This window comes from Salmo salar, chromosome 05 (genome assembly GCF_965601325.2).
Source record: "Salmo salar chromosome 05, fSalSal1, whole genome shotgun sequence".
Classification (NCBI taxonomy): Eukaryota; Metazoa; Chordata; class Actinopteri; order Salmoniformes; family Salmonidae; genus Salmo; species Salmo salar.
This window is the reverse complement of record NC_138295.1, coordinates 58229326-58252127: the sequence shown is the minus strand read 5'-3', so window position 1 is coordinate 58252127 and position 22802 is coordinate 58229326. Positions and strand designations below refer to the sequence as shown.

Below are 22802 nucleotides of genomic sequence, written 5' to 3'. Positions count from 1 at the left end.
AGGAAGGGCCAATGCTCTAACTAGGCCTAATGGCCCCTAAAGACTGGCTGTCGACTCCGCTCATCATCAGAGACAAGTCGCACACTCTACTCCCCACACACCACGCCGCACCCATCCTACCATCGCCCGGAGGGCATACTGCAAAGTGCACTATTTCCTGACACTCTTTCACACGGTCATCGTCAAAAACAACGTTCTTATTGACTGGTTAATAGGGTTGTATTACATTAATTGTTACCTCTGAAAGTATGTTTATGTCTCATTGTCACGTACAGTATGTCTGTATTTCCTAGTAATATGTTTGGGACAATGATAAATATCTCTAGCTTCACATTACAGTAGCATACCAAGTTATCACACCTCTTGAAGAATTTGTGTTGTAAATGTTAGATTAGCTTATTGTATCATTCTCCAAAAGGGGGTTCTAAAAGTTTTGTAGGAGCAGCACGGTCAGTCTCCTACCTTAATGGGCACAAGCAGTGGTGCTGGTGCCATCATGTAGCCGTATCGCAGCAGCATCACCATCAGAACACAGCGCAGCAGCTCCAACATGGATGCCGTTGACCTGCATAGGGAAAGAACGTAACAACCGCCAATAAGGAACTCAATTGATTCAAGTTAATTCAGTCATGGCATTGAAATCCAACAGATATGAGAGAACCTATTGATCAGTCATCATTGGAGTTTTTTCCATGTCACTTTTCTAAATTGTTTGACTTAAATTGGGTTGGACCACATAACCTTGAAGAGGACCAATATGTGTGTGCTAATTCCAAGCTATTTACAGTGATGGATAACAGTACAGTAACAGTGATATGTGACAGTACAGTACCTTTGGTCAATGATGAAGCCAATGGAGGTCAGACTGAGTAGAATGTAGCCAGTTATCATCAGAACAGTCAGCTGGGAAAGCATCTATAACATAGACACACAAGTAATGCTTATCATGAGAATAAATTATGGGAAAAATACACAAATATCAAGTACAGATGTAGGATCTTAATTTGAAAACCCTGTTGCAGGATAACTTTCATGCAATGCAGGAAATGTAAAACTTGTAGTGTATTTGAGATTTAAAAAGGCTTCTGATGTTTGTCTTTCCTCGTTGAAATTTCAGACTTGATTTTCCCTTAAGAAAAATGTATCAACCCTGACAAAAATGTCCATAAATTATAATAAACATAATAATTCACATTTCCTCTTGCTGTAGGATTATTTTCCTGTTGAAGCAAACTGGATCAAATTAAGATCCTGCATCTGTATGTATGGTGAATTATGGGCACAGGAGATTTGACTACGAGTGAAGTCATGAACCATGTCCCTTTTAATAGCCCAGACGACACATCTATACACAGTAAGCTATTATATTACATCTAGCTCCCCAACACAATATAGTGTAGAGTCTTGCCAGTAACCATGACTCACACAATTAAGGCAACCCCAGCAACTCTCTGATTCACAAGGGTTGGGTTGAATGCGGAAGACACATTTCGATTGAAGGCATTCAGTTGTGCAACTGACTAGGTATCCCCTTTCCCTTTCTCATGCTCAATATAATAGGGATATTACCTCTGGCCATGTCTGTTGAGTCCCGCTAAGGGACTTGACCAGAGTGGAAGACGTTGCGCTACATAGCTCTCAGTACCACTATACACTATAGGGAACACTAGTCCTATACTGTACACATTGACATTGACCTTGATGAGCTGTTTGTGTTTTGTTCGCACACAACCCCAACCTGTGGATGGATACATGAGTGGTGAAAATGCATGGCCTTAAGTTCCTAACCTAAAAGACAGCTAGCTGTAAGACGAGCCTCTCCTGAGGGACTAGATTGGTCTGCCAGAGCAGGGGTTGGATCTTCAACACTCCACTCAGAGGCCCTGACATGCAGACGTCACTGGCCTCCTTCCATGCAGTACATACACAACAATGCACATTCCCTGCAGGCCATATATGGCATCAACGTATCAACAGGAAGCAATAAAGTAGTATTTCTTAATGTTTATATGGTACAGGCCCTATAATCGTTAAACCCTATATTCCCCTAACCCACACGTGAGAAAGTATAGGCGGGGCGCTACTGTATGTATTCAATTGGGGCAAATAAGAGGTTATGAATCAACTATACTAAAACGTTTCCATTACATGGATTCCAAAGACACACAGTAAACTTATCCATCCCTACAGTCAGTAACGCTTAAGGTGAGGTCTAAATTGACAGTACTACAGTAACTACACAGTTATTGTAAGCTAATTACCAATCTATTCAGCAATATATTATTTGGTAATTGTATTTTATTGATTTATTACATTTTATTAGGTTATTATACTGTCTTGCACCCACTGGTACTGTTACCCAGGAGTCAAAGCAGGTCAGTTAGGTTACATGATCTTTACTTTGACTATCTCTACCCTGGGGGAATGGACCCTAGACACAACTTAAATTATTGGATTTTCATGCCTGCTTAGTGCGATTTTTATTTTTTATTTTTTTTGTCCCATATCATATTTCAACAATAACAGTGAGGGAAAATAAAACTCACAGACGAAATTCACCATCTGCTGGTGCTTCAGTGACTCCAGCACTCGACTGATGATGTTATTGTTTCTATATCCCCAGAGACCTGGAGATGAACGTGTTATTATCATGGTTATCATCACTACCATTATTATTTTTCAGGACAAGAGATTGGTTGGATTCTGAGTTGAGGAGTTAGCGTTTCGACTTGGTCAATTTACCGGTCTGTCCTTATGGTAAAATTACCCAACCTGAAACTGGAGCTACACGAGCCTATACCCAAAGCTAACTTCATTTGTTTTAAACGTTTTAATGTCTTTGAGTTAAGGCTAAGACAATAAATTGCGCTACGCTGTATCCTCAATAATCCCCGTAAATACGTAAATGCCTAGTGAACATGGAGGTATACATACATACATGCACATGATATATTATCAGGCCAAGGTCCTAACTTTGTTATTTTCCCTGGAAATCCTGATTACAGCATCCTGAAGGCTATTTAGGTTGGGAAATGGTTGGGAAGTGGTTGACTTGGCAATTAAGGTATTATTGTTCACTGTTAGACCACCAGCTGCTGTGCTGATGGCCAATAAGAGGGGGGAAATCTTTGACTGTGGGCCTATGTGGAGGGAGGACCACAACTAAGGGAACACCATGGAGGTAGGAATCACATGAAGACAGGCCATTTTGTCTCAGTTTGAAGTGTTGGGTGGGACATCACATTTTGGCTAACCGAAACTATGCCTGGGGAAAAAAGCAGTCCAAAGATAACTGCTGAGGAAACCTGACTTGGGTTTTTTGAAAGTGGGGGGAGGGGGATTTTGGCTCTGAGAGTGGAAAATAATAGACAACGGTTATTTTAAAGAGGACTGATAGTGAGTCATTCCGACTTAATCGTAGCAGAGTCACTATGTTCTGTGTATATGCTGTAGAAAAACAACCACATGAAGCATGTCGTCAGATAAAATAAACAGAATGTTTGTGACTTCGTTCCTTTGAAGAAAATGAAAACGACATTATTTCAAATGGCTAAAATAAGATCGAGCCCATGTGCTTTCAATCCCAGTTGATTATCTATGACCGGTAACTCTCGGGATTGACAATACATACCAGCCTTAACTCAAACAGATCCTGGTAAACACACAACAACATTAGGCCATGTATGCAGACATAGACTTGCAGAGCCAAAGGCCAACTGGGATTGTATGGCAGCTCTTCTCCAGTAACCTATCAATGACATAAATCAGAAATATTAAAACAGCAATATAATACAGCTAAGCAAAAAGATAAGACAATATAACATAATTCCTGAATGCTGCGATTTTTTTTTAAACTGGCCATATTGTCATGGCTTGTCTATCTGCAGATCATAAGATACTTTGAAACAATTCACTATAGAACATCTATACTGTATGTACCTTAAACCTTGTTTAAAACACACAATTGTAGAGAACTAGATGTTGAATTGGTACAGGATTCTTGCATGGGTTTTCCAGGGGTCTTGGGTGAGTTAGCCACATGTGTGTTTCCTTCACATCACTACCCTTGTAGGTGTTCCAGCCCACATCTCTGCTTAGCCTCAAAAGCCAACACATTCGTCTCTCTCTCTCTCTCTCTCTCTCTCTCTCTCTCTCCCTTAGAAAATATCCGTATAGGCCTACAATGGCAAGCCTTTCAAGATATTTCAGTCAAATTCCAGCACCCTCCACATGTTTAGAATCACCATGCAAGCGTTTAGGGACAATTTAATCATAAAGTTGAGGGGTGGAGTTTTTTTTAAGTGTGAAAGGTCTAAATATGTGCCACCATCAGCGCTTTTTCAAGCCAACCGCCAGGGCTCCTGATGGGCACTATAGTAGCACACACACACACACACACACACACACACACACACACACACACACACACACACACACACACACACACACACACACACACACACACACACACACACACACACACACACACACACACACCCTTTTGATCCCTAGCAGGGCACCCACAGTCTTACTATTTAAAGTGAAAATTAGCTTATTGTGTTCCCCCTACAAAGGCCTCAAGGATTTATTTGGTGTGGTCTTTCCATGTAAAGGCTGTATAAAATGTGAATCTTTCAAGTGAGAACACTGTGAGTCATTTGGATAGTAAGGATCGTGTTTTTCTTTGCATCATAATGATAGGTAATGAAGTATGAAAGTGTCAAATGTGTCCCTTTTTGGGAATGCAGACACACCAAAAATGCAAGAACACTGTCTTCAACTCCCTCTTCCTACTCTCTTTCTCTCCATGATTACCCATGGCTTACACACCACCCTCTCTAACTATCGCTCTCTCGCTTTCTCTCCCCCTCTAATGACAAAACGTGTCTTCCTTTTGAATGTGGCAGTACCTCGGGCACCTCTGCGTGATCCCCCAGCCTTGGGTTTGCCAGGTTTCCAACTTGGTCCTTTCCAGAGGATGCCTAATATATTGAAGATTTTCTTGTATCTGTTGAACCTCCTCCACAAGTATTTATAGTAATTGAACTAAAGGAAAAATATAAAAGATATACCGTCACATTACAGTCACATTATATTACATAAGCAGTTTCCCTATAAAAGCCCTGATATTACTACATATTCATTGTTGTCAATGCTAATCTGTGCGTTAATTAATACTGTGTCGAGAACGTCCCTCCATTTGGGAGGGATTGCTCATGCGGTAAGTTGCCAGCGGTAAGGGCAGTGAATATAATCAAACACAAGTTGTAGTATTTCATTTTATTGGATTCTTTCACCTCTGCTGGGCGGTTTGTTTAAAGTTGCGTAATAATGTTATGGTTACAGCATGGCTGTTCCAGTGGGAACATTTACTTGTACAAAGTGATTGAGAGTAACTGCTCTACAAATGGTTTGATTCCACTGATGTAATACGGGGACAATCAGACAGTTTGCATGCAGTGTCAGCTCAGTCTAAACACTGTGACAATTTTCTCTTCGACAGCTTGTATATACATTTATAGTCTAGTAGTTTATATCTTACATTGTACAAAATAAAAACACTCCAAATAAGAAAATAATCTTGTATTTTGTATTTTCTCTTGGGACTAACCTGAATATGGAGGATTTCACATGTGTTTATTTTGTGTACGAGACCGTAGACAACTTTATCGCCGTCTGGAGCAAAGGTACCTGATAAATCAAAGTAAGAGAATGTAGTTATACCGACAATGCCATATTACAACAAGCACTCACCCTGTGAACCTTTACTTACTGAATAGTCTGTCCCTTATGATCAGAGTTCCCCTGAAATGTTTGTCAATGCAATATTAATTTTGCCCTGCCAATGAAATGCAACACATCATTTTCCTTTTTCGCCAGTGCTGCACTGATCAGCTTACGTCAAATATGGCAATAATATGTGTTTGAGAGCGAAGAAGAGGCTTTCTTTCTTACCGTGGAGAACTCTGTGTTGACTGGGGGTGTTTAGAACCCACTCCAGAGGTCCCATATCTCTGATCACCTGAAAGATAATGTACATACATGAAACAAACAATTATTTAAAAAATGTAATAGCCTAGCTGCTACAATTTGGGCTGGTTTCCATAGACATAGATTAAACATAGATTAAACCTAGATTAAACCTAGTCCTGGACTAAAAATATATTGTAATAGAGATTCTCGCCAATTTATGTTTTAACTGGTAGCGCACTCCTGGGATCTTTTATGGCAATTTGGTTAACAACTAAATGTATCTTTCTCGAAACCTTATTCATAAGACTAAAGCATTTTCTTATTTGATGAGTTAGGTCTAAGCTTTAAGAATGATGGAAATCATGAGGTGGCCAAATTCCCAGATGGAAAGAACAATATTTATAGATTGGAAGTAAAAGCAACACTAGGATGGCGAGCGGTGTCAAGTCTATAAAGCAGTTGACACTGCTGATAATGCTCTTACATATAGTACACTTGAACACACACTGTACACACACACGTATACATACAAGCATGCTCGTAATAGTAGCTACTAGCTAATATGAACGCAGACACTTCCTTCCAGACATGCATGCACAAGCGTTCCAAAACAATATCTCAGTCATTCATAATCAAACACGTATGGCTGTTCAATCACTCTATTAAGCAGACACACACACACACGCACACACACACACACACACACACACACACACACACACACACACACACACACACACACACACACACACACACACACACACACACACACACACACACACACACACAAAAAAAAAAAAAAAAATCATTACAGATCATGCCATAAGGCACATATTTCAGAAGAATCTGATTTTTCTTTGGGTGCGACTTTTACAGACATTTTGATGTTAAAGTCTACCAGGGATCGTTGAGTCAGTCTGGGAAATGATTTTTAAATGATTCATTATTTCCATGTAATGAGTGGTCTGGCAACAGCCAGAGTTGTATCTTGAATGAAAAAGGTTTTGCCGCTTCACTTAAACTTTTTATTCCCAGATCAGGTCTGGGAATCGCGTGCCAATAAATTACTCAACATCAAAAAAGTCTATAAAGAAATCATAAATTGTATCCCACAGAAAATTGTGATTTTATGACTGTTTTCACTAATAGTGTAGTAAAAGATGGAAGTGATTCCAACTCCATTCATTCCCCCAACGATTGGGGATTGTAAAAATGATACTACCAGTCACTTTAAAAGAGAACGATTGGTCTTGCTTCTGTTTGGAATATTTCATAAAATCTCATTATTTTTTATTAAACACAGGTTTGACTTGAGCTCCCCTTAACAACAGATAGTATAGGGACTAGAGTGAGATAACTTTCAGCCAAAGTAGCTTTATCTCTGAATTATTTTACAGTTTAAGCTATTACAGTAATTGGGAAATATACATAATGAATATTGTAGAATATTGACAACATGAATAATCATAATTAAACAGGGTCGCATTCAATGGGCATGAAAATGAAGCAAATGGGCCAAAATGGGGAGAGACTACCTAAGCTTATCCAATAAGAAGTGCTTATTTTTGTTTTCCATTTCAAAACGTTTGGCTACGGTGTGAATGGGACCCAGGTTGGCCCTAACGTCTTGTGGATGGTAACCTGAGACTGGGTGGTACTGTGGGTTGTATCTACCTAAATGTGGATCCAGAACTGGTAGACCAGGTTGAATTGGATGTGAACAGAAAACACAGAGGGTGGTACTGCCAACGCCATGGGGAGATCGAACACCTGAGGACAGACACAATGAATACGGTTACATGCACACAATAAGACGATTATTGTGGATAGTCAGATCAATATAATAGTTCAATTTAAATCGTTTCCATGCTTTGCAAGAAAAACTATTTCCCTAATAATCCTGTTTACATGGACACATCTGAAACCACCAATCAAAACAAACATTCTACCACAGTGACAATGTTGTTTCTGGGAAGCCTATTTGATTCTGAGTTGGGACGTATAACATTTGTACGTGAAACTACTTCTAAGATGCATACTTTCAGTTGTTCTGAATACACTTCACTCGCGCTAAAGAGGGAGGCACGCTTGGCTGGTGCTGGCACATGCGCATATCAAATACACCACTGGAACTACGATTTAAGTTGTTTGCATGTCCTAATCATTCGAAAGATTGCAACAACAACAACAAAAACTGGTGTTTTAATCAGCGTATACTTGTGACAGTACGCCGATTAAGACAAGCAGAGTAAGGTGTTTACATGACTAATGCCATACTCGGCCTACTGCCATGATCAGTTAATCAGTTTAAAATCAAATTATTAGTGTACATGTAAACGTACTCAATGACTATGGCTACAGAACAGTATACCATACTTTGTGCATAACACAGAATGTGTTGTGGTGAAGGAGCAAATGTTGGACTTATCTGCATTTCTAATGCGAAAGGTAGCCAAGCATTTAGAGCGCTGGGCCAGTAACCGAAAGGTCACTGGTTCGAATACCCGAGCCGTCAAGGTAAAAATTGGTCGATGTGCCCTTGAGCAAGGCACTTAACCCTAATTTGCACTATGGCTGACCCGGTAAAACAACACATTTCACTGCATCTATCCGGTGTGTGACAATAAAACCTGCTTTTTTTAATCAACTTTTGCCATCTTCAGCATCACACAAAAAGTATGTTGTTCACAATAGAATAGAATAAAATAGCATAGATGTTCCGGTGGGTGAGTAGGGCTCTTACCCATGATGAGAACTGCTGTGTGAGGGATTGTCTGAGGGCTGTGGAAAGGTTGTAGTACTCTGAGCTGTGGTGGACCTGGTGGGTAGCCCACAGGAGGTTCAACTCTATCGTGGACACACACACACACACACACACACACACACACACACACACACACACACACACACACACACACACACACACACATAGAGGGAGAGTTAGCAACAGATAGACAGGGCATCACATAACACTGTCTAACAATCCAATCTCTTACTGTTACAAAGTGACCTGCTTTTAATCTGTCAATGACCATGAGGAGCAATTGCAAAGTGCAAAGAGTACGTTACTTCCTATACTGTACAGGTTTAAAGGTGCACTACGTAGAAATCGCTCCCCCATTTCATGGTTGCTAAAACTCTAATAGTTCACCTAATTTCAGTTTATGTGACAAAATAAGATAGTATAGTGTAGGGAATCATTGAACCGTCTAAACCGCTGTGAAATATATTTTCCACAACCCAAAATATTGTTTTTTCAGCTGTTGGAAGCTGATGTACAAAACCAAAAGTAAAAGACGCAAAAACAAAACATAGAAATATCTTCCACTTCTTTGACTTGCTTTCAAGTAGAATGATATATCTTTAACTCATGTTTCTATGTGAATTTGGTCTGGGTCGCCCAAAAAGTTACATATTGCCACTTCAAAGCCTGGGCGTTTTGCACATACAGCTACTGTACATGCATGTCATCGCTTGCACTCCACTTGCACACACTTTGAACTTATTGAATAAAAAAATGAAGAAATTGAATTAATGAATGGAATTAATTGCATAATTGAATTGAACAAAAAAAAGTATTAGCAACCTTCATTTTTAAAACGACTAACAACACTCATTGCCAGTCTTTAGAAAATATAGCAAACCAAGAATCTAGCAAACCATGGGGGACATTACGATATTATGACAACTAGGATATAAAAGCATTAGCCTACAGCTGTTGACCATCCAGCCATGTCCCTGTGCTGCAGTTTACATTCCTCTGCTGTGTTGTGATACTTGCTACATTAATATTACTATTACACTTAATTTTAACATCCAAAGAAACACGCTTGTTAAGTTTCACTGGATCTCCGAGCTGTTTCCGGACCACCCATTTCTCTGTGCTCTTTGGCAGTGGCACCCCTCAAACGCTTTGGCTTCATCTACATGGGAGTAGAGGAACCATTGCTAAGTCTGGACCACAAAGCCCCCATATAGGCTATCTATAATAGTAACATATACATTTCATTAAAAACAGTGAAAGTTACTCAATACCCATTAAAACCCCATGTGGTAGCCCTGAAGTGCAATTGTGCTATGATTACACAATAAATTATAACAAAACAAATAATTCAACTCTAATTAAAGTTGATAACAAAGTTGGGTTTTGAAAATGTAGAGAGGCACATTTTTGCCTGCTAAATATAGTCATGCGCACGATGAGCGGATACTCACTGGGCTAGCTCTCCATTCGTTCTATTTCAAGAGTCCATTCTAAATTGACATCTTGAAGGTACTGTATGGCTCTTTCAGTGTTTAATAAACTTGTGAATTCTAACGAAAAAGAGAGCCATTAAACCCAATGGGTCGAGAGACGCCACCTGAACAAACACACCGTGTAGAAAGTGTGTGTGAAGGTGTGTACAGTAGGTGTCTGTGAAGAGAATGCCATGATCGGTCCTCGAACACCTCAAATGAAACGTCCAAGAAGCTGCGGCCTAACCATCAAAATCAGCAAGCCTTGTCTTGAGGAACTCCCAAAGCCTAGGAGACAGGGTGAACCCTCTCACCTCTTAGAAAAAAACGCCTGCCAATACTCGACACCTCTGTAACGTCAACAAGCTATCAACTAGTGTGAGAGGACAGATGGTTCAAACTACAGTGAGAGTACAATTTTGGTTTAAAAGTTCAATGATAATACTGGACTGGATTTCTAACTTCATTTCCCTACTCTCCGGAACAGAATTCAATCTGTAGTTCCACCATAAACCGAACGGGAGGATAAGAGGAATGAAAAAGAGAGAAAAAGAGGAATGGACGTCGTGTGTAATAACTCCAGTCGTTAACGTGTGCTTTTACACTCCTTCCTGTCAGAGCCCATGGAGGAACTCGATCAACTGTTAAAGAAACACACGGAAGAAGTTATAATCTAGCCATTGTTAGATTTTTGCTAGCACCCTTTTTCTGGTTTGAGGGGCTGGAGCGATTGATGCTGGGTGTCACTAGTAGGAAGTATGAACTGCTAGGCTTCGTTGCAAGCCATGTCCTCATCCTGCGACTCAGCAGGACATCGCATAGTTTGGCAGGCCCTATTCAGGAGGGAACTCCTTTAATGATGAGAACAAATGCCACAGAGAGCCTTTCCCACCAAGAGCAGAAACACTGAGGACTGTACATCCACAGGTCTCAAGTAGGGCTTTGCAGATTTTTTGAATATCAGTGATGAGTAGATAATGGCATACTAATATGCAAAACGGAACAGAGACAGTCAATGGAAATAATAATAATATGGTCAGGTCTGTATTTTTCAGGGAAGAATCTCGGTAGGTTTGGTTTGAATGGTAGTGGGTTAAGATCAGACATTACACTGTAGTCAAATGAACACGTGTTACTAATGTGTTGCAATGTGCATCATATGACTTCAGGTCAAACAGGTGTGTGGACTGAGGTGAGAGTAGAGTTGGGACGATAAACCACTTATCGCAGACATTTTGCTGATATAGTTCATTAAGATAAGTAGCCTATACTACAGAAATGTGAAATGAAATAAGTTTGCTAATATGGGTGATTGTTAATGGGACAAGTGATGGCTACAAGTGATGGCTACAAGTGATGGCTACAAGTGATGGCTACAAGTGATGGCTACAACCATCAAACTAGTAGTAGTAGTTTATCATAATAAAATATTAATAATAAAACAAAATGTGTTGAACATGTTATAAACTTATCGTTCTATTTATCGTTATCGCATCGTTTCAGGCAATTTATTTCAATATGGATTTTTGTCCATATCGCCCAGCTCTAGGTGAGAGCGAGTTGATTTAACTCAGTAAAACAAACTTGGTGTAATTGAAGAAAGATAACACAACATCAGGTGATTACTAAGCAGTGTATTAATAATAGCGTTGGGCCAGTAAACGAAAGGTCGCTGGTTCGAATACCCGAGCCGACAAGGGGGGAAATCTGCCAATGTGCCCTTGAGCAAGGCACTTAACCCTAATTTGCTCCAGGGGCGCCGTACTGCGATGGCTCACCCTGGAAAACAATCCATTTCACTGCACCTATCCAGTATACAGTAGGTGACAATAAAACATTTATTTTCATTTGTATCAACCTTCAGCAAGATTATAGCCTATAGACCCAAATCAATAGTACGCAGACTATTTGAAAGTAATAATAATCAACTGTTTGAATTGCCACCCTCCGTGACCATAGCTTGGCATAACGTTTCATCTTTGATCGGCAGGCCTCCGAGTGGTTGGATTCCATGTCAATCACGTTTGTAATGGCCTATGAAGGGCTTTCAGTGTTTGGATTGGAGGTCCTTACATGAAGTGCCAAATATAACAATAACCCCTACCCTGGGACATCCAACTAGCTCCCCCCTGTCACTGCAATACTTCATGCTGTCCTCATCCCCCAGTCTCATGCACACACACACACACACACACACACACACACACACACACACACACACACACACACACACACACACACACACACACACACACACACACACACACACACACACACACACAAACGCACACACACACATACAAAGTCAGGCCCACTTAAAGAGAACTCTGAATTTGGAGGAATTCTTACTTCATTTTCTCCCAATCAACAGTGACTTGTGAGGGACTCTATGTCAAGCACATATGATTCATGACTTGTGACTCATGTCTTAGTGCCACTGCAGCAGAATTCTACTCATCTAAATCCATATATTCATGAAAATGTTTAATGTATACGTAATGCAGTACATTTTTCCACCAAATCAAATCAAAATTGCCGAATACAACTTACAGTGAAATGCTTACTTACAGGCCCTTAACCAACAATGCAGTTTTTAAGAAAAAATAAGTGTTAAGTAAAAAAAACAAAAAAAATAACAGTAACAAATAATTAAAGAGCAGCTATATACAGGGGTACCGGCACAGAGTTAATGTGTGGGGGCACCGGTTAGTGAGGTAATTGAGGTAATATGTACATGTAGGTAGAGTTAAAGTGACCAAGCATTGATAATAAGAGAGTAGCAGCAGCACAAAAGAGGGGTGGGGCAACGCAAATAGTATGGTTAGCCATTTGATTAGCTGTTCAGGAGTCTTATGGCTTGGGGGTAGAAGCTGTTAAGAAGACTTTTGGACGTAGACTTGGCACTCCAGTAGCGCTTGCCGTGCGGTAGCAGAGAGAGCAGTCTATATGACTAGGGTGGCTGGATTCTTTGACAATTTTTAGGGCCTTCCTCTGACACTGCCTGGTATAGAGGTCCTGGGTGGCAGGAAGCTTGGCCCCAGTGAGGTACTGGGCCGTAGGCAGTGATGCAACCAGTCAGGATGCTCTTGATGGTGCAGCTGTCGAGCCTTTTGAGGATCTAAGAACCCATGCCAAATCTTTTCAGTCTCGTGAGGGGGAATAGGCTTTGTCGTGCCCTCTTCACGACTGTCTTGGTGTGTTTGGACCATGATAGTTTGCTGGTGATGTGGACACCAAGGAACTTGAAGCTCTCAACCTGCTCCACTGCAGCCCAATGGATGAGAATGGGGCGTGCTCGGTCATCCTTTTCCTGTAGTCCACAATCATCTCCTCTGTCTTGATCACGTTGAGGGATAGGTTGTTGTCCTGGCACCACACGGGCAGGTCTCTGACCTCATCCCTATAGGCTGTATCATCGTTGTCGGTGATCAGGCCTACCACTGTTGTGTCATTAGCAAACTTAATGATGGTGTTGGAGTCGTGCCTGGCCATGCAGTCATGAGTGAACAGGGAGTACAGGAGGGGACTGAGCACACACCCCTGAGGGGTCCCCATGTTGAGGATCAGCATGGCGGATGTGTTGTTACCTACCCTTCCCACCTGGGGGGCGGCCCATCAAGAAGTCCATGAACCTGTTGCAGAAGAAGGTGTTTAGTCCCAAGGTCCTTAGCTTAGTGATGAGCTTTGAGGGTACTATGGTTTTGAACGCTGAGCTGTAGACAATGAATAGCATTCTCAAATAGGTGTTCCTTTTGTCCCGGTGGGAAAGGGCAGTGTGGAGTGCAATAGAGATTGCATCATCTGTGGATCTGTTGGGGCAGTATGTAAATTGGGTGGGTTTAGGGCTTCTGGGATAATAGTGTCGATGTGAGCCATGACCAGCCTTTCAAAGCACTTCATGGCTACAGACGTGAGTGCCATGGGTCGGTAATCATTTAGACAGGTTACCTTACTGTTCTTGGGCACAGGGACTATGGTGGTTTGCTTAAAACATGTTGGTATTACAGACTCAGTCATGGACAGGTTGAACATGTTCGTCAGCGTGTGCTCGGACAACACGTGCTGGTAATCCGTCTGGCCCTGCGGCCTTGTGAATGTTGACCTGTTTAAAGGTCTTACTGACATCAGCTACGGAGAGCGTGATCAAACAGTCGTCCAGAACAGCTGATGCTCTCATGCATGTTTCAGTGTTACTTGCCTCGAAGCGAGCATAGAAGTAATTTAGCTCGTCTGGTAGGCTTGTGTCACTGGGCAGCTCGCAGCTGTGCTTCCCTTTGTAGTTTTTAATAGTTTGCAAGCCCTGCCACATCCAACGAGCATCGGAGCTGTTGTAGTACGATTCAATGTTAGTCCTGTATTGATGCTTTGCCTGTTTGATGGTTCGTCAGAGGGCATAGCAGGATTTCTTGTGAGCTTCTGGGTTAGAGTTCTGCTGCTTAAAAGAGGCAGCTCTACCCTTTAGCTCCGTGCGGATGTTGCCTGTAATCCATGGCTTCTGGTTGGGGTATGTACATACAGTCACTGTGGTGACGATGCCATCGATGCACTTATTGATGAAGCCAGTGACTGATGTGGTGTACTCCTCAATACCATCGGAAGAATCCCGGAATATATTCCAGTGAGTGCTAGAAAAACAGCTTAGCATCTGCTTCATCTGACCACTTTTTTATTGACCGAGTCACTGGTGCTTCCTGCTTTAGTTTTTGCTTGTAAGCAGGAGTCAGGAGGATAGAATTATGGTCAGATTTGTCAAATCGTGGGCGACAGAGAGCTTTGTACGCATCTCTGTGTGTGGACTAATGGTGGTCTAGAGTTTTTTTTTTACCTCTTGTTGCACATTTAACATGCTGGTAGAAATGAGGTAAAACGGATTAAAGTTTCCCTGCATTAAAGTCCCCGGCCACTAGGAGCGCCGCCTCTGGATGAGCGTCTTCCTGTTTGCTTATGGGCATATACAGCTCATTGAGTGCGGTCTTAGTGCCAGCATCGGTTTTGTGGTGGTAAATAAACACCTACGAAGAATATAGATGAAAACTCTCTTGGTAAATAGTGTAGTCTACAGCTTATCATGAGATACTCTACAGTGAGGGAAAAAGTATTTGATCCCCTGCTGATTTTGTACGTTTGCCCACTGACAAAGAATGATCAGTCTATAATTTTAATGGTAGATTTATTTGAACAGTGAGAGACAGAATAACCACAAAACAAATATCCAGAAAAACGCATGTCAAAAATGTTATAAATTGATTTGCATTTTAATGAGGGAAATAAGTATTTGACCCCTCTGAAAAACATGACTTAGTACTTGGTGGCAAAACCCTTGTTGGCAATCACAGAGGTCAGACGTTTCTTGTAGTTGGCCACCAGGTTTGCACACATCTCAGGAGGGATTTTATCCCACTCCTCTTTGCAGATCTTCTCCAAGTTATTAAGATTTCTAGGCTGGCGTTTGGAAACTCGAACCTTCAGCTCCCTCCACAGATTTTCTATGGGATTAAGGTCTGGAGACTGGCTAGGCCACTCCAGGACCTTAATGTGCTTCTTCTTGAGCCACTCCTTTGTTACCTTGGCCGTGTGTTTTGGGTCATTGTCATGCTGGAATACCCATCCACGACCCATTTTCAATGCCCTGGCTGAGGGAAGGAGGTTCTCACCCAAGATTTGACGATACATGGCCCCGTCCATCGTCCCTTTGATGTTGTCCTGTCCCCTTAGCAGAAAAACACCCCCAAAGCATAATGTTTCCACCTCCATGTTTGACGGTGGGGATGGTGTTCTTGGGGTCATAGGCAGCATTCCTCCTCTTCCAACCACGGCGAGTTGAGTTGATGCCAAAGAGCTCCATTTTGGTCTCATCTGACCACAACACTTTCACCCAGTTGTCCTCTGAGTCATTCAGATGTTCATTGGCAAACTTCAGACGGGCATGTATATGTGCTTTCTTGAGCAGGGGACCTTGCGGGTGCTGCAGGATTTCAGTCCTATACGGCGTAGTGTGTTACCAATTGTTTTCTTGGTGACTATAGTCCCAGCTGCCTTGAGATCATTGACAAGATCCTCCCGTGTAGTTCTGGGCTGATTCCTCACCGTTCCCATGATCATTGCAACTCCACGAGGTGAGATCTTGCATGGAGCCCCAGGCCGAGGGAGATTGACAATTCTTTTGTGTTTCTTCCATTTGCGAATAATCGCACCAACTGTTGTCACCTTCTCACCAAGCTGCTTGGCAATGGTCTTGTAGCCCATTCCAGCCTTGTGTAGGTCTACAATCTTGTCCCTGACATCCTTGGAGAGCTCTTTGGTCTTGGCCATGGTGGAGAGTTTGGAATCTGTTTGATTGATTGCTTCTGTGGACAGGTGTCTTTTATACAGGTAACAAACTGAGATTAGGAGCACTCCCTTTAAGAGTGTGCTCCTAATCTCAGCTTGTTACCTGTATAAAAGACTCCTGGGAGCCAGAAATCTTTCTGATTGAGAGGGGGTCAAATCCTTATTTCCCTCATTAAAATGCAAATCAATTCATAACATTTTTGACATGCGTTTTTCTGAATTTTTTGGTTGTCTCTCACTGTTCAAATAAACCTAGCATTAAAATTATAAACTGATCATTTCTTTGTCAGTGGGCAAACGTACAAAATCAGCAGGAGATCAAATACTTTTTTCCCTCACTGTACCTCAGGCGAGCAAAACCTTGAGACTTCCTTAGATTTTGTGCACCAGCTGTTGTTTACAAATAGACCGCCACCCCTTGTCTTACCAGAGGCTGCTGTTGTATCCCGCCGAAGAAGTGTAAAACCCGCCAGCTGTATGTTATTCATGTCTTCGTTCAGCCACGACCTGGTGAAACATAAGATATTACACTTTTTAATGTCCCGTTGGTAGGATATACATGTTCGTAGTTCGTCTATTTTACTATCCAGTGATTGTGCGTTGGCTAATAGGATCGATGGGAAAGGCAGATTACCCACTCGCCGTCGGATCCTTACAAGGCACCCAGACGTATGTCCCTGATATCTCCATCTCTTTCTCCTGCGAATGATGGGGATAAGGGCCTTGTCGGTTGTCTGGAGTAAATGCTTTGCATCCGACTCGTTAAAGAAAAAAAGGATTCTTCCAGTATGGGGTGAGTAATCGCTGTCCTGATATCTAGAAGCTTTTTTCGGTCATAAGAGACGGTGGCAGAAACATTATGTACAAAATAAGTTACAAATAATGCGAAAAAACAGACACAATAGCACAATTGGTTAGGGGACAGTAAAACGGCAGCCATCTCCTCCGGCGCCATTACCAAATGTGTTCAAGCGCCGTTTTGATTGGTATCCCACTCCACCATGATTCACCTTTCCTGTCAACATCATTAGTGACACTTGTCTGTCCTACAAAAACCAAAGTGACAGGGGACAGCCGCAATTGACCAAACATGAGGGCAATAGACCCCTGGGCCGCAGAGTGCTTAGCTCAGCTCAGTCACTTAGCTCATCAGGAAGACTTTTTTTCCTTACTCAGCCCAGTCTAGCCCCTCTATGCACACATACTGTACAAACAAATACCCCCAAACACACACACACACACGCACACACACACACACACACACACACACACACACACACACACACACACACACACACACACACACACACACACACACAAAGCTTTGTGGCCTGCTACCCACTGCTACCCATTGTTGATAATATCCCTGGGTCCCAGAGGTGCTAGAAGCCCGGGTCTCTTGTAGCACAGTGAGCGCCCACATCCTGAGCGACCGGGTTTGGTTATTTTGTACGCCCTCCAACACTTTAACCTGGTCCGGGCCAGAAACTTCCAGTCACAGAGAATAGTTATGAAGCCCTGGCCACTAGGAGGTTAACCCCTGCACCGCTGCACGGCCAAAAAAGTTCATTTTAAAACAATAACATTCAGATCAGCAGAGCCTCCTCAGGAACTCCCCAGCAACCCCAGCCCCGGTGCAGCGCAGCGACGACCAAATCTGTTTGTCCTGACAACTGCTACTGTCCGTAGGGCTAGGTTATGGTACTGTACAGAGAGGCCAGACACACACACTCGCACACACACACGCATGCACACACAAGGCTGTCATCAGTACAGCGTAGACTATGAATCATGGCTTTTTTTGATGAGAAAGAAATGTTGTCCAAATATTGTGGGGGAAGATTTTTTTATATTTACAGTAATATTGGCAGAAATATATATTATCCCCTCCTTATCCCCCCCATATATTATCCCCCCTGTCAACTGAAAACTGTCACAGGTAAATAGGAATTAAACTGCATGAGTCCCAGCTTTTGAGCTGTGTATCCAGTTGTGTGTATCCAGTGCCACCTTCAATCAGTGTGCTAAGATTAACCAAATACCTTCATGGATTATAAGAAGTTAGTCTTCATGCTGCATTTTTTTACAGCATTCTTGGAGTACTGTACCAACTGTCCCTGTACAGTAACATGAGTATGTGTTGATAGTACTGTAGCTACTACTGTGTGAGAACAGAGCAAACAGATCTTCCGAAGGGGACATATTTTCAAACGCTCATATGAATTAAGCTGGTGAAGTACACTGGTGAAACTCCTGTAGATCCATGATCTCACGTAGAACCAATGTGAGGGAGACCTGTGGTTCTGATCTGTGGTTTAGGAAAGCTGATTGGATATAAATGTGTTCTGGGATGATTCTAGCTATTTGTGTGAGGTATACAGATGTAGGATCTTAATTTGACCTATATTGTCACAGCAAAATAATCCCACAGCAACAGGATTTGAATGTTTAGTCCATAATGTTTCTTGATGGGTGGCTATTAGTTGGCCAAAATTAGGCTACATGAAAAGTGCAATACTGTTAAAATAACCATGTGTTATTGTGGGTTTTCAGTAAATCTATGTAAATCACAACATTCAGAAAATTGTCAGCAACAAATGAGTGATCAAATGAAGATCCTATATCTGTAGGTTAGAGGAGAATAAACAGAATCAACAGAACTGTCAACAAGTCAGCCGCATCCTCCAAAAAAACATCCCATTTCAACTCGGTACCACCAAAAAGCATATTGCCTTCTGAACATAACTGCCTCTGGACTGTATCATTTCTCGGGTCGAAAGAAGACTGTGAAAGGCAATCAATAATAAGCAAATGTCATCACTTTGGAAAAACATGGTACAGTACATGATTCCCTTCTGCAGCTTACCTTAGAAGATATTTCTGGAAGTGAGTTTGCATACAAAGGATGCAAGCATCCGTAAATAATATATTTTCAATGGTCTGCCAGTCTACTGATGAGGAGAGAGGCTTTGCTGTTGGAACAAGGTTAGAGTAATAACAGATTGCACTGGCAGGACTACTGGCAGAGCTACATGCCAGCATAGACTTACTGAGAAAACAGAGGTGGTGACTGGAAAATGACACCGAGTAAGAAATGCAGAACTACCTAACAGAAAGGCAGAGCACAGTAAGGAAATAGTGGTGAAACTGGGACTGGGAGTACTATGAATGGTTCTAAGGTTATATTATTCAATGCCCGAGAACACTTGAGAAAGTGGCTTGCTCTCTGCTCACGCCGGCAAATACTACTGTATGCGTTTAAAACCTAAAAATCGTCTGTTTTCGTGACGCCCCATTGCAGCTCCCCTGTGACAGTGTCTCTCATTGATCCTTTACCAAGCATTGACTTAGGGATTGAATAAAATATATCACATGTAAATTGCGCTTTACTTAACCATTCACTTTACTCTGTATTAACTGTGTGATAAAGACTGTCTACAGACAGTTATGAGGGCCTCTAACCCTAAATACCTAGGCCCTCATTTATCAATGCTGCGTGCGATCATTTCTAAGCAAAGTGTGGGATTTATCAATTTGTACTTACGCTTGAGAATGTGCGTAAATGTAAGCCCACCTCGGACCATGCGTATACACAGCACCTTGTGGGTGAAAAGTCAAACTGCTAATGAAATACCATCCACCAAATGGAGAAAGGATTGACATACTGGACCAAATCATAAACAATGAAGAAAAAATATAATACATGAATAGTTTATTCATGTATTTATTTTATAGACACTTAAGCTACTAATAGTTTTCTCCTAATTTAAGCCTAATTGAATAATAAAGTCAATTAGAAAGAGAGTGGAATGCAAAGTAGGAGGCAATTTAGTTAAACCAGTTAAACAATAAGAAAGGCAAGACTGAGGCATTGTGACTTGTCCAAAATGGCAATCTTGCATTGTTGGAGGATCTGGCACAAGCTGCAATAACGCAGGGAGCGTGTTTTCAATGAGCATGGAGATTTTTTTTGCTGAGAGCGACGCTTGGCTTATTAGTAGATTTCGTTTTCCAAGGCGTATTTTATTGTATCTCTGCAACCAACTCTCTCCAGTATTAGAAAGGGAGACGAAACGCACCAATGCCATCCCAGTGCATACCCAAGTCCTCTCCACCCTGAGATTTTTTGGCCACTGGAACATTCCAAAGGGAGTTTGCGGATTGGTCTGGCATTTAACAACCAACCATGAGCCGAATATTGCCTGCAGTCCTCCATGGCAGTATTTAATTGACCCCACAATACATACAGTTTCCGTACACTGCTGTGCAACAGGCCAGAGTGAAAAGGGATTTCCAGAACATAGCTGGATTTCCCAGTGTCATTGGAGCAATTGACTGCACCCACATCGCAATAAAATCACCATCATTGAGCGAATTCAACTTCGTCAACAGAAAAGGTTTCCATTCTGTCAATGTGCAGGTCATCTATGATTCACATTTGGCTTTGTTGAATGTAGTGGCCAAATGGCCAGGTGGGACACATGATTCATTCATTGTGCAGAACAGTTCAGTCGGCCTTAACCTCCAGGAATGAGTTGTTGATCATGGATGGCTTATTGGTAAGTGACTTATGTTTTATTTGCAAGGTTTTATATTATTTATTTTTAATGGGGCTACCCATTAAAAACATAGCTGATGACTCCCCTCCCAAACCCCTCAAACCAACAAGAGGCAAGGTACAACCAAGCCCACGCATGCACAAGAACAGTGGCGTGCACCATAGGCCTGCTGAAAGGGCGTTGGCTGTGCTTGTCTGGGACAGAAGGCACACTGCCATACCAGCCTAGCAAGGTTTGCCTCTGAAATGACATTCCTTCAAATGCCACTACGTGAATGTAATACAATGTGCAAATTGGTTTGCTATATTGACAAGGCTTGCAGTGTGCTCCACAACATTGCAATCAAAAATGGCATTCCACCAAATGATCCACCCAGACCCGATGAGCCCATGCCTGACAGGGAGTGTTTCCCACCACCCATAGCCCTGGCACTGAGGACAAGAGTCAATATCATACAACGGTTTTAGGTATCTGTTCTTCCAAATATTGTAATCAAATCGACAAGGAAAATACATTTACTGTCACGTCCTGACCATAGAAAGATGTTATTTTCTATGGTAAAGTAGGTCAGGGCGTGACAGTTTTTTTTTCTAGTTTAGATTTTCTATGTTGTTATGTTCTAGTTTTTGTATTTCTATGTTGGGTTTTGTTTGGGATGATCTCCAATTAGAGGCAGCTGGTCCTCGTTGTCTCTAATTGGAGATCATACTTAAGTAGGTGTTTTTTCCACCTGAGTTTGTGGGAGATTGGTTTTGAGTTAGTGTATGTTTCTACTCTGCGTCATGGTTTGTCGTTTTTGGTCGTTCAGTTTATTGTGTATGTATTGCATAGTTTCACAGTGAAAATAAAATGTGGAACGACACACACGCTGCACCTTCCTACGACAGCCGTGACAGAATCTCCCACCACCAAAGGACCAAGGAGCGTGGTCAGGAAAGATGGACCTGGGAAGACATCCTGGACGGAAAGGGATCCTGGACGTGGGAGGAGATCCAGGCTGGATGACATCGCCTCCCATGGGAACAGGTGGAGGCAGCAAGAGCAGAGCGGCAACAAGACAAGGAACTAGCACGGCATCGACGGAAGCACGAGAGGCAGCCCCACAAAAAATTGGGGGGGCACACGAGGAGATTGGCAGAGTCAGGTTGAAGACCTGAGCCAACTCCTCGTGCTTACCATGGGGAGCGAGTGATGAAGCAAGCACCATGTTATGCGGTGATGCGCACTGTGTCGCCAGTGCGCATTCACAGCCTGGTGCGATCTGTGCCCGCGCCCCGCATTTGTCGAGCTAGGTTGAGCATCCAGCCAGGACGGGTTGTTCCAGCTCTACGTTCGAGACCTCCAGTGCGCCTCCATGGCCCAGTATATCCTGTGCCTGCCCCACGTACCCAGCCTCCAGTGAGTCTATCCAGCCTGGTACGCCCTGTACCTGCTCCTCGCACTTGCCCTGAGGTGCGTCAACAGTCTGGCGCCACCTGTGCCAGCCCCACGCATCAGGCCTCCAGTGCGCCTGCCCAGTTCGGGGTGTTCTGTTCCTGCTCCCTGCACTCACCCTGAGGTGCATGTTGCCAGTCTGGCGCCACCTGTGCCAGCCCCACGCATCAGGCCTCCAGTGAGCATTCCCAGTCCAGAGCTTCCGGCAACGGTTTAGTCCGGAGCCTCCTGAGACGGCCCACAGTCCGGAGCCTCCTGAGACGGCCCGCA

At 42.5% G+C, this 22802-nt stretch overlaps 1 protein-coding gene across 1 annotated transcript in view; it reads right to left on the bottom strand.

Annotated features, from left to right (window-relative positions):
• Positions 1-450: 450 nt before the first annotated feature.
• The window catches only part of LOC106605209 (alkylglycerol monooxygenase), a 37788-nt gene continuing 15436 nt past the window's right edge, over positions 451-22802 (bottom strand). Inside the window, 10 exon segments of the mRNA XM_014200608.3 lie at positions 451-565; positions 833-915; positions 3632-3748; positions 4911-4943; positions 4945-5046; positions 5612-5691; positions 5774-5839; positions 5956-6022; positions 7648-7743; positions 8717-8820. Of these exon segments, the coding sequence (XP_014056083.2) occupies positions 451-565; positions 833-915; positions 3632-3748; positions 4911-4943; positions 4945-5046; positions 5612-5691; positions 5774-5839; positions 5956-6022; positions 7648-7743; positions 8717-8820 (863 nt within the window).